This window comes from Ixodes scapularis, unplaced genomic scaffold, assembly GCF_016920785.2.
Source record: "Ixodes scapularis isolate PalLabHiFi unplaced genomic scaffold, ASM1692078v2 PGA_scaffold9__187_contigs__length_104089568, whole genome shotgun sequence".
NCBI lineage: Eukaryota > Metazoa > Arthropoda > Arachnida > Ixodida > Ixodidae > Ixodes > Ixodes scapularis.
Window position 1 is genome coordinate 52257454 of NW_024609884.1, and position 13207 is coordinate 52270660.

The 13207-nt window shown below is 40.4% G+C and overlaps 1 protein-coding gene across 2 annotated transcripts in view; it reads left to right on the top strand.

Moving 5' to 3' along the window:
- The window catches only part of LOC8043039 (obscurin), a 228802-nt gene that overhangs the window by 103258 nt on the left and 112337 nt on the right, over window positions 1-13207 (top strand). For both annotated transcript variants that reach the window (XM_040216617.2, XM_040216616.3), the window contains 6 exons: window positions 2847-3012; window positions 7406-7636; window positions 9990-10055; window positions 11547-11783; window positions 11917-12082; window positions 12383-12558. In XM_040216617.2, coding sequence (XP_040072551.1) covers window positions 2847-3012; window positions 7406-7636; window positions 9990-10055; window positions 11547-11783; window positions 11917-12082; window positions 12383-12558 — 1042 coding nt within the window. The remainder of the gene's footprint in view (window positions 1-2846; window positions 3013-7405; window positions 7637-9989; window positions 10056-11546; window positions 11784-11916; window positions 12083-12382; window positions 12559-13207) is intronic.

Below are 13207 nucleotides of genomic sequence, written 5' to 3' on the forward strand. Positions count from 1 at the left end.
ATCTCCTTTTCGGCTTTCAGAAACGTTGGGTAGGTCTTCTAAATAGACCTTATCATGTATTTTCTGATTACGACTTTTGTTCTTGCAATCCTTAATTACTTTCACGGCATGTCTATTGTTTGTAATTTAGTCCACCGGCAGAAATTGCTTTCTTAACGTCCCTGGGCATATCATGCTTGGAAATTACACTTGGGCACAAACTTAAGCTCAGCTTACTGGCACAGCACGCAGAGTTTTCAGCCAGGCGTGCGAAGCAATTCTGGCATAAAGCAAGTTATAGTATACCTCACAGCAACAACGCTGCGAGTGGACTAGGTTGACCTCAGCACATCAACGTCAAGGTGCTTTTTTACAAAGCGAAAACGTTCATTTCGATACATCTTCTTTTTATGTCGACCGTCGTAAGTAGACAATGAAATCTGTGAACGACGGTCGTTGATAAATCTGGACACAACCAAACTTAAATGTAAAAACCTCGTGCAGAGGACTGGAATGACAGTTGCTACACAAAGCCTGCCGGTTGCAGATCTCGTCTTATGGTTTTTAACAGCAGAGAAATGCGGACGAGATGAGAGATAAAAACTATTATACCTACTAACGGAGATAAAGAAAAATATACAGCCCGACTCAATTGTGTCCTAACTAAAATCTCCCCCCCTACCCCACAAAAAAAGAAACATGCACCATAATGGCACACCTGAGAGTGTGGTGCGGAAAAATTAAGAACCGTTCAACTCGAAGGGAAAAAAACAGTATGAGAACGCCTCAAAGGAGAACGTCTAAAATTATTTTTAATGCGTTAAAAATGATCGAGGCATCTTTTTGTTTATTTCTTCGACTTGAAAGTTTCTTAAATTGTTTGTACCACAATCTTAGATGTTACGTTATGATTAATTATCACGAGCTCGCCTGCTCACTCACTATTATTTCGTTAAGAAGCATGACTTGCCAGTGGTGTTGGAACAGCGGAGGGGTAGGGACAAACATTATTGTTTAAGGGGGGCACGTCAACACTTTCTCCCTTCTTCCTCTCCATCGCCATTTTCTGTCGCCCCTCCACCTCCCAAACACTTCCGAACCCTTTCCCCTTAGCATTTTAAGGCTATTAAAACCTTGCATTAAAGCCAACTTGCGATACTACTCTTTTGCCGATTCGGGTGCATGTCTATGTGTTTAAGCACTTCTACAGAAAACACACAAAAAGGAGGGGGGGGGGGGGGGGGACTTTGACTATGCGCACAGATAGTTAACATCATTGGGAACAATATAAAAAAAAATCAAATTGACTTCTTTTTTTTTTTAATAACGCGAGCTGAAATTATGGCAAAATTTACTTTTTGATTAAATAAAAACAAAATACATAAATTATTTCGCTAAAATAAATTAAATTGAAGTGTTACCAGTCAACAGCAGATGTATAGGCCTAGAGGCATATAGTTTTAAGAAAAATGTATAATGAATCCTAAGATACAAGGCTCCAAATATTCCCCCAAAACAACAAAGATGCAATGTTTGGTTTTTTTTTTAATTTCTTTCATGAAATAAGCCAAAGAAATTTAGTTTGAAACAAAAAATAGGCTATGTGTTATAAATGTACAGCAAAAAGCTACAGTGAGTTTTTTTTTTTTTTTTTTTTACCTATCTATAACGACTGACAGAACGTAGAAAAAGCAAGCAGCCTAAACGTCGCATTTCACCGTGCTCCACTTCGGAAAATTAGTAGAGAGATATTGTTAAAAAAATATTAAAAAGTGATTTTTTGTTCATTGCGCAAACGGGGCTAATATATATATATATATAACTGGAACCGTAAAAAAGTTAATTAACGAGCTTAGTTAATTACTCACCAAACTGTGACGGTTGTTCGCCCCTCGAGTATCCGCCGAGCTCAAGAAACATATAGCGGAAACGGCATTCACGTAGCAGTAAAGACGCGTTTTTACAAAAACCTGTTCCGAATAAATAATATCACCCAGTATATACAAGGTGTTTGTGTGTGTATGTGTGTGTGTGTGTGCTTTAGTCAAATCAAAATATTCACCCTGACACGCGTGTTCGATTTCAAATGAAAGCCCTCAGCTTTATATGTTATTTTGTGTAATTAAGGAACTACAAGACCACATGTTTGTGCTCTCAACTCATATTCGCTCTGCGGCTGTGCTACCTATTTAAAACGTTTATGAAGTAGACACCAGCCCTGAAAAACTTTCTCTTCTCCGGACTGTAAGTCGCAACGACTATTTAACATTGCCGAGATAATACCTCGTTTAATTGCTTAGCTTTACCTACTTTAACTTATTTTTGAGTGTGTGTATGTAGACTTCTTACATTATGACTACGAAATGTCAGAGCCACAAAAAGTACAGCCTTACGAAACCCGCAAGTCATATATGATTCTTTGTATCTTTAAATAGTATACGTAATCAGAGGTTTGTATATGTCATAATTGTCGCCTGATACGCCGAAGCAGTCTAAAAAATTACAAAATACATAAAACAATAAGATGATTACTACATGTTATACATATATCTAAATCTAGACTCGCCTGTGCTTAAATTTTATACTCAGTTGTTAAAACATCTGAAGTAATAATATCCCCAACTTTCACTGATCTCTGCGCGCCGAGAAGAACGTACTGTCGAATTACTGACTAAAACGTGATATTATCTGTCTTCCTTGTTGCATCTTTTGTTATGGTCGAATGTTTTATAGTAATGCACACCTAAAAATAGATAGCCTACGGCAAAGTATTGTATAGTTGTGTCGCTAACATGTTTTGAATAGCAAAAAAAAAAAAAAAAATACTGCACGCTTATACATTGAAGTATTTTCATTAATTTGAATAGACCACGGAATCTGAAATTGTGGATACTGGAGATGAGGACGTTACATTGAAGATTCTACAAAGAGACGCCTCTGGTGAGGATGTGCCCATCACCCTTCGCGCCAAAGACAAAGAGCAAAAGAGGGAGTGGGCAGAGGAACTTCATGCATCAACGATCGCCAGCGAAGGTGAGAAACTTTTTCAGGTTTAGATCTGTTATTACATCATCAATCTACGGAATTACGAGAAGTAAACAGCCATTAAAAACGCATGTGAACTTGTCTACGGGACGCATAATCCCGAAGCACGCTTGCCGACGCACTCTGCGGGCATGTCAGAATGCGGCTGGCACCGACTCCCGTCACCTCACAAATTGAGTTAACCCTAACGACAACGGAAGTCTGACCGCCTGGATTGTACCCCTCCGAGATTAGCAAAAAAGTTGCGCTTTTTTTTTTGTTTTTTTGTTAGAGCACCATATGTTTTTTTTTTACATTTATCAGCTGTGCCCAAAACATGGAGTAAACGTAGAGTAAAGGAAAGTTCAGAAAGGGATATTACCAGTTACAATCTCAAACTGTCATCTCACGGGTACATACAAATTTCTACAGAATAACAGAAATTCCTGCTCTTAAAATGTTTACATATATATTGTTTTAAGGATCCATGTTTCCCGGTATACACCGTGGAGTGCTCGATCACTAGTAATTTTAATAAATTTAGCCAATGAGGAGAGTGTCGATACACACTGGAATGGTCATCAGTGACAAAAAGCCTCCACCTTTCTTGTCACTGATGCTTTATGGATATCTGAACGGAATACTACTCGCCCTCCTTGCAGGCTAAGCACATCAATGAAATACCAGTCTTGTGTTCCGGATGCATTGTGTAGATGTTTGCATGCAGAGATATCCGAAACTATAAAGCAGGGATGGGCAGTATTTCAAATACAAGTATTTGAAATACGTATTTCGAATAATTTGTGTATTTTGCATTTGTATTTAATTACAAATTGGGTAATGTATTTGACGTGTGTTTAAATACTAAAACGTGGGTATTTCAAAGACAATTGTAATTAAATACAATTTTGTGGGCGAAAATACATCCCTCAAATTTATTGTCACTGTCCAGAGCAAGAAGAAAACTACGTTCTGCACCGAATGCAGTGTCTCTCAATCAAGCACAAGCGTTTAGTGACAGTGATTACGGTGCTAGTCCAGGGCAAGAATAGTGACGAAATTGACGTTCACAGGCAGACTGGCTAAATAAGTGCCTGTGACAACTTGTGATGCTTTCCAGCCTGATTTCCATCCATATGTTTGCCTCGAACATTTTAAATGCGCGGGTCATCCAGATTTTCGTAAGTGGTGCGAGTTGCAACAATAAAAAATTCTCTAGCTAGTGCCGCGCGTCTTGGTCGTCTTGGTTCTTTGTTAGTCTATGCCAAAATATAATCGACGAAAAAAGCTGCTTGAAGGGCCAGTGTTGGGCAGAAATACTCAAAAATGTATTTGGAAATACAAATACAGCGATACCTTAAAATAGTAGCTAAAATACTGATACTGAGATATATCTGTAAAAGTGCATCGCGATACGTATCGGAAATACATTTTAAATAGAGGCAAAAAGTATTTGGAAATACAAGTACAGGAATACATTTTAGGGAGGGCAGAAATACAAATACAGAAATACTGATACTGCAATACATTTTTGAAATTATTTTGAGACGCCAAATGAGATGAACCTTGAAGTTGGAGGTTGAAGTTTTTTATCTGAAATTATTTTACCGTAGGCTTGGCACTTTGCCTTGAAGGTAGTGATTTCGGACGACGAGGAGTCTTCAATGGGCTTGAAAAAAACGTTCCATCAAGGACTGACTGCGGTCCCTTCCCTGACATCCTGTCTGTCTGATGAGGGGTGCGAAAAGACTTCGATTTTTAAATAAATTATATGTAATCCAAAATCACCATGCCCCTGTTCAATAAGGACGCTCTTGTCAGCATTTATCACATGACGTCACGGTGGAATAAACTGGCATTCTTTATCTGTAGGTGTGACCAGGAACATGAAAATTTTGCACGCTGCTCTATGAAAGGACAATACGTACTTTCGTCGTAGGTTACCTCGTTGAAGATCGAGCAGGCAGTGTCATTTGGATTTTTCGAGAATAGTGGGTTACCTGAAGCATCCTGGAACACCTGTCTTATCTTTTCTTACGGTTAAAAACGATATGGTGGCATCCCTGTTGTAAAAGTCTTTCCTGTCGACCCCCTGCCACCGACGCATGGATTGCACTCCACAAGTTCTGACTCGCATACTCCAAATAGAGACCTCGCGGACTGCGACCTGATATTGCCGGCACAAGTGCGAGCTCTTCGAGAAACAGCGAGCTCGAGACGAGTCGCAGGTGTATGAAGTCTGGGTCGGCACAGTGAGGCCACGTCTGACTTCCTTCCTGGGTTTCGGATCACCAGAGCAGCGGGTTACTTTCAGGTCGGCTGATGACGTAGCCTTGAGCAGTGCAATATTACGAGCGCAGCCGCAGACGCATTCGAATATGTGTTGAACTTCACTGCGTGAGTCATTCTACTGTTTCAAGTCAACCACCGCCCGGCTTTTGCTGCAACGGACTGTGACTCAGCTTTGCCGGCCGGGTGTACTGCGTACGCTAAGGCAAGAGAGACAGTTAGCAGCGGGCATTGGATGTCAGCAAATAATAACTCAAGAAATTCCTACCTAAGGACCTGCGGCAGAAGATGCTCTGACTTCACTCCTGGCACGCCACCTAGTTCGAGTCCCCGACTACGCAAAACTTCTCAGAAGGGAAAAGAGGACGCATAGGAAAATAGTTTGGAGAATATGAAGGAACCTTGGTCAGGCATGGTAGCAATTCCCCAGCACCTCCTTGGCCCTGGTGCCCTCAAAAAAAAAATGCGTTAGATTTTTTTTTTTTTTTTTTTGGGGGGGGGGGGGGAGAGTATTTCTCAAGAAATGTAACGAAATACATTTCACCCTGATTGTATTGCAATACAAAGGAGCATTCAAAATGTATTTCGATACAGGAATACAGATACTGGTGAAAAAAATGTATCGCGATACAGAAATACAGATACGAAATGTATTTCTGAAATACTATCGCGATACATTTGTATCGCGATACTGCCCAACCCTGCGGTTGAAGCTCTGTACTTTTTTCACCTATTACGTTTAAGCTGATTACATTTTTTTGTGATTATATTTCTATTACGTTACTAGAGCAAAATGCAAAATGCGATGCAAAATTAAAATGAGATACCCAGAAACCCGTTGCAGGTGCTCTGAAGTCGCTGACGCAAATTTTAAAGGGATACTTCAACGAAATTTGAAATATTCCCGTCGTGTTCAAAAATAGGTTGAATAGTATCCACAATATCCGTAAAAGACAATCGCACGTTTGTATTTTGAGCCTGGTGGCTGTACTTTTCGTTATAAACGGCCCACTCTGGCAAGCGCTCGGAGAAGGCCCTGCGGAGACCACGTGATATCCAACGCAATCGTGACGTAGGTCGTCTCGGGACGAGCAAAGCTATGGCGAGGCTGACGTCGAGAGGATGGCCTAGTCGTTCCAGCCACCGAAGCGGCTGCTTTTGTATGAATTTTGAGTGACGGGTTAATCTTCTATAATCTTGTAGGGAGACAATAGCTACTTCTGCGACACACAAAAGGCATTCTCGGGAAGAGGGCAGTTCCTCCTGCCCCTCTTTTTTCGTCGTGGACGGAGGCGAGACAACCTCCATCACTAGGTTCTTAGACGAGCATTACAAACGAGGCGTTAGCGACACCCACCAGGTGCTCTTTGATAATCGTTTAATTCGTTTTAAAATTTCTTTTCGAGACTTTTTAACAATATATTGGTATGTTCGATGTGATACTGCTCCTTTAAACACATATAGACCAAAAAATGAGCGCCGAAATTTCGTTGTAGTATCCCTTTAAGGAATGTATTTGGAAAAGTATTTGGAGGAGACCAAATACATTTGGTTGTATTTGTATCTTGTACTTAAATGCTTTTTTGGAAATGCATTCAGATTTTTAACTAAATACATTTTTGACGAAGTATTTTGTATTTGTATTTCGATACATATTTGCATGTATTTTGCCCATCCCTGCTATAAAGTAATAAATAATATTACGATTAGTTACCCAGTGCTTAAACAACAAGCTAGTTAAATCTTGATCTAAAACAGATGAAAAGCAGAAGCTATCAAGAAATGCTCGTATTGATGTAAGTTAGCTTTCGGCGTGCTGGTTACCTTTGAAACTTCTGCTGGTTACAAATTATATGTAAAAAAAAAAAAGACGGACAAAAACACAGCCTCCCAGCATCGACAATTTACTGTGCCCCGATGCGCTGTTCCCTTTCCACTACCGGGAGAAGATTAAATGTCGCTAAAGCTAAAATAGTATATCTTCTGCTGTTTCCCTATTTTCTATTGTTTTCTTAGAAATAATGTGGATATGAAGACGCTCGTTAAAACTAGTTCTACTGTTGAGATTCACTTCAACAAAGCGTAATGCTTGTTTTTGTCTATTTCAATACAGTTGTCGAAGAAATGCAGTGTGAAGATACGTCTATCGCGGAACGTCTTCAAGACAAGAGTGCCTACAGTCATACAGGCTCTTTGTCCGAATCAACTGCAGTACCCGTCAGTCCCGAACCTCCATCATCATCTCTGCCAAAGACAGAAATTTTGGAAGGATTTGAGGCGTACAAGGAGGCTACAAGCGCCGCAACAGGCAGCATCCGTTCTGGCTCGGTTACATCGATTGACGGTAATAAGTGTCTTTGCCCATGCCTCTCATTCAATGTAGCCATGGAGCTCTGATTATCTCTTTCATTCAATACCGCAGCTCCGATTATCTCTTCCCACCTCTCAGTAAGAGATGTGTATCAAACAAGTGCATTTACTGTTTCTAGTTTTATTTTGTGTGTGTGCCGATGTATTTATGGCGTTCGTGCAGCGCTAATGCGTAATGGTCACAACACTGTAAAAATCAGCATTACCGTATTTTCCAGAGTATATATAGCCTGCACCCGATGCATTGTCCGCAAAAACAAACTTTGACTGAAGAAAAAAAAAACAGTTTCCTTCTTAGATTGTCCGCACCTGGCGTATAATCCGCGTTATGTATTAACTCCGTCCGTGCTTCATTTCTGCTAAAATGCTCGGTGCGTTACTCCTCCGTCAATTAGAATTCCGTGCTGACTAACAAAGTGATACAACTCCAAATGTCTAGTTTCTTTCTTTTCCTATTTTTACAATAGACTACTTCCATAAACCCCTGCATGCAACACTGCGCGCGCTTCACTCTGGGAACTAGTTGGCCAGGGAGAAGCGTGGCATGCTTTCGGTTTCGATCGACATGCCGACAGGAGATTATACACAGAGCGTATCTTATGTTTTCTGGTCCCGAGAGCGTCATTTTTGGTCTCCAAACTAACCTAAATGGCCAGGCCTCGAAGCTTTACCACAAGCCCGAGACGTATAGCTTAATCTTAACACATTCTTGTGGTATTCTGTACTCGAGCCTTTCGGTTAGCGTTTCGAGGTATGTGACCGAGTCAGTGCTGGGAATCTCGACGCTGCGAAGCTCGGTGATCTTGCTTATGTACGAGTCAACAAGCTGTAACAACCAATACGTATGCATACATCGAGCTCGCACTTTTACATTAGTGTTGCTGGCCAAGAAGTTTGTTTGTTTTGTGCGTCCATAGACGAATTATAACTTTTTTAAATTACTGCTTTTATCAATACGCCTGAGTATGCGAGGAAAAACTCGGAGGCGCCATTGAAAAGCTCAAATCGAACATACTTCTCATCTCTTACCTGTACTGCCCCGCAGCACTGCACGAAGTGGTCTCCACCCGCTTGCATTCCACTAATATTCAACATCACGTATGCGCATAAAGGTATCCTGCAATCATATAGGCACATTCGTTCATATAAACCATTTTAGGAAAGCAAAATTCGAGCACTTGTGTGAAGCATGTCGCACCGTTCGCCGGAAGTGCGCCGCTATACGGTGCGCTAAACGAACAAAATTATTCAAAGCGCATTTGACGGTTGCTAATGGCCATAATATTTGTTTTATGTTTGTTTTCTTCCTGAGTATGCCGAGATCATTTTAGACACACCATCCAGACAAAGATTTTAGGCGTCAGTAAAATCTCGTCCACAAAAGCTTAGCGAGGAGTATAGGGGACGCTTGTTAGGGCCTCCGTTGTAACTAGCCGGTCTCAGCGTTCGCGAACACTTAATCTCCTATCAGCATAAAATTTGAGTGGGATATATATGATAACACGAGGAAGACATCATAGTAACTTTTGTGCAGTAATGAGGCCGAATTTATTGCGCTTCCTTAAAAGTTAATGCGGCAACGCTGGGCTTAACTTAGATACTCCTGTGAGGATGCGGCTTGCTTTTCGCCTAATAAACTAACAAGAAGCGGACATTTGGCAAACAAAATACACCTAAGACTCAAGGTCACCTAATTTCAGTTTTAATTCTCTGGTATCTGACGGGATTATTGAAATTGAGCTCAGAGATGCACTCGTGGGGTGAGGTGACTAAGCCACGTCTTACTACGTTTGCATAGGCACGCACAATATCCGGTGTTTCGGGAACCAAAGAAAGTGCCCCGGCTTTCGTTTTCCATCGCTCGATAGGGAATGTATTGTACATTCGTGAAAAGTAAGATAATCGAAAACGCAAGCAGCGCATTCAGTCACGGCGTGATGGCATGAAATGAAGCTGCTCAAACGAAACCGAAACTGAGTGGCCAACTAGTTCCCACAGTGCACTGCGTGGTATTTCGCCGCGATGAGGCGCTTCGATTTTGGAAGAAGTCTATTGTTATCGTTTCCATAATTTCTATTTTTACAAGGGACAAAAATACGCGTGAAAGCTCTTTATTTCAGGGTGCCCATCAAATCACAATGTGCCCATGAAATCGAACTTGACTAAATTTGGGAAAGTAAATCACGGATATTCTAAATTTTTCACACTTCACATTCGTTGAAGAATTAATACTTTATTGTATTGAAACGCACTTGTGGTGTTCTGGTGCTTTTCAGAAATTCAGTCACTCAATTCTTTTGCTGAAGACGAATCTGTTTATTTAACAGCATCCAGGAAGGATGCCTCAGGGAAGCCGCAGTTCCAGAAGGCACTTCGGGGCCTCACTTGCTCACGTTAGTGCTTCTTTTTTTCTTTACAATCGTGCGTGTTCCGTCGTTTGTGCGTGTCTAATATAGTGAATTTCTGTGTTTATTTAATATTGTCTTTTAGGTGCAGCTCCGTTTGTGTTTTCTTTTTACTTATCTTGCGCCCCAGAATTATTCATGCCAATGTACACAATGAAGAAATGTATATATGTTAATATATATATATCGGTTCATAGAAGCGGAAACAGCAGAGCGAATCAGTTTTCCCTCGAGAAATTGTTAATCTTAATTTATAAAAAATTGCCATAAAATGGAACAGACATTATTATACTTTTGGTATTTATGTTCTTCCCGGACATAAAGTTAGACTTTTCATTTGTCTAGACACTTATATGAAATATCCAGACACTTATCACATCAAGTTATTTTATAAATCGGATCCTTGAAAGCACATTAAAAAAATAAACAAAATGAAAAGGATTTGGGCCAAGTTTTTAGATACCCGCAGTTCACAATCCAATTAGCTACACACGTGATCACCGGTCTCTGAAGTGTATCCATTACAACTACACGTGTAGCATCAAAACTATCGTAAAACCTTCAGAGGTGCCCCACCCTCGATATATAACCCACCGCAATTTATGGCAAGATTTTCTCTTTATTTAAAGATACCGAAAGATAGCCACTTATCGTAATTGCAGGGCTCTGGCCAATGGGGTCCTCAGCAGAAATTGGGTGACTTAGCCACTGCGAGAGATAAGCGAACATTGCTCTCTGGAAAGGACAGTCGTCTGTAGTGCATCGCCTCTCCCTGCGATTTCAAGTTTCGCAGGTCACAAAATCTAAAACTAGTATTTTTTCATTTTTCTTATTATCGCAAAAACGAAAGTTAGCCTACACCTTATTTTCGACCGATTTGCTTTCGATTATAGGTGGGCTATCTCTCGCGATATTACGGTGGGGGTGTAATGAATATGTGATTATAAGGCGCCAACTTAGGCAGTGCAATTTTGCTTTTTATAATTACCTGTAGGTACGAAGGACGAACTGGGATTGATATCGTATTTGCACTGAATGTGTCACACTGTGAACTTTGGAAGCATGTTATACCATTTCTCGATTTTTATCATTTTTACGGGTACGTTGCAATCATAAGGTGTTCTAGCGAGAAACAAAATGTATCAAGAAATATTTCCGTTATTATTTTTGTTTGTATTTAAGCTATTTTATTGTTAAAACTATGTCCATTAATATGCCATAATTTGTACAACGGCCCTTTCAAAATTAACATTTTTTTATCAAATGCAATGATTTTGCTTTCGGTTGAGGAACGCAAATATCTCTTAAGCAACGTTTTGAGTGCAGGATAACATTTCATGCACCTATTACTTAAATTAGTCTATTGTGTCTTTATATTTACTCATAAATTAAGTTTATCTTTTCAGCCTACCACTCAACAGTTCTAAACTAGTACAGAAATTGACCATGCCCTTATCTTTGTCCTTTACTTTTATATAGAGGGCGATAACCTCTCCCTGGAATGTGAAGTCTCCTCTCCTGAAACACCAACTGTGCAGTGGCTGAAAGACAACATTCCTCTCAAGAAGAGTCAACGCGTTGAGACAAAAGAAGATGCCGGGAAGCACAAACTCTTGATCAATGAAGCATCAGTTGAGGACTCTGGAATGTACACTATCATTGCGTCGAACCCGCAAGGAACTGCCTCTTGCAGTGCACCCGTTTATGTCAAGCCTGGTAAATATGTTGTTATAATTATTAGTGCGTATAAACAGCACTGCAGCATAGAAAACAAACTTTTACGATAATCCCTAAAAGTTTAAAATGGCTTATACCCAGGATTTTCTCCATGCATCATTTTTCTTTTCAGGTTTAAGCGTGTCTAAGGGAGACTCAAGACCAACGAGTCCCGGAGGAACTGTTCTTCCTCACGCTCCCGTATTCAAAGTAAAGTTGAAAGATACGGAACTCTTGGAAGGAACATCCGTCCGGTTTGAACTGGTGGTGCGAGGGTGCCCAGAACCCGAAGTAACCTTGTAAGTGTATTGTTTTGTTTTTTTTTTGTTTTTTTGTTGTTGTTTTTATTGCCGGCAACAACACTGCACCGGAAGCTAAGGAAACAAAAGAAGAGAAAAGAATTTACAATACTTTTGTTATTAAAGCCGAACCTAGATTTCGCTAACAGAGTGATGTCGGGGTTGATCAATTGCCCGACGGAAATGATAAGCTTAGTGCATTTTCTAATGGTGGTACAGTTACTCGATAGAAAACAAAGCTTACTACCGGAACAAACAATAGAAACGTGATTCACCTACGTTTTTGGCCCCTCTTTTCAGCTACAAGAACGGCAAGAAACTGAAAGAGGATGATCGTGTACGAGTAATTTATGAAAGCAAGGAAGTTTTCGAACTCGTTATAGATCACATTTCGTTTGAGGATATGGGAAAATATTCGTGCGTTGCCGTTAATTCGGAAGGAAAAGACGAATCTTCCGGCACCATCACCGTTACAAGTAAGTGCATTAAAATGTGTTAATCGTCCCTGTCATTCGATAGCATAGCAGTGGTCGAGTTAGGAATCAAAACATAAAGAACGTGTAAGGCATCTCTTGATTTGAAGGGAAGACAAAGAGTGCAATGTATATTTGGAAGTAGCGGATTGTTGTGATGCAGACCGTGTAATGATATTAAAAAGCAAAAAGCCAATAAACATTCTATTTTCTTGACGTCGCGAGTTACCCTCGCGCGTATTCCCAACTTGCGACTGGCTTCCGACGTAGTGTAGGTCATGTGACTAGTGGTAGCTGCGAATGAGAGACATCATTTGAAACGATAATTCTCTAACTATTTCTAACCCTAATCGGTCATCCAATTTCCTTAAAACATTAAACTGAGCGAGTTTAAAAAGAAAATTCCTCGAGGTGTCCGACTGGCAGCCGACACTTTGCAAAGATACTTCGCTTTTTCAGGGCCCTTTGGAATCTATGTCTTTTCGCGAAACTTTTGCGGACATTATAAGGCTTCCAGAAGGTTCCTGATCGAGTTTTTTTGTACCAGCTTCGACTACCTTTTTTATCTTGTTTAGTTCAACGAGGTAAATGTGCATGGTTTACGTCGAAGGTGCACTTCATTGCCGATATTAATGCCGCCACGCGATCGTCC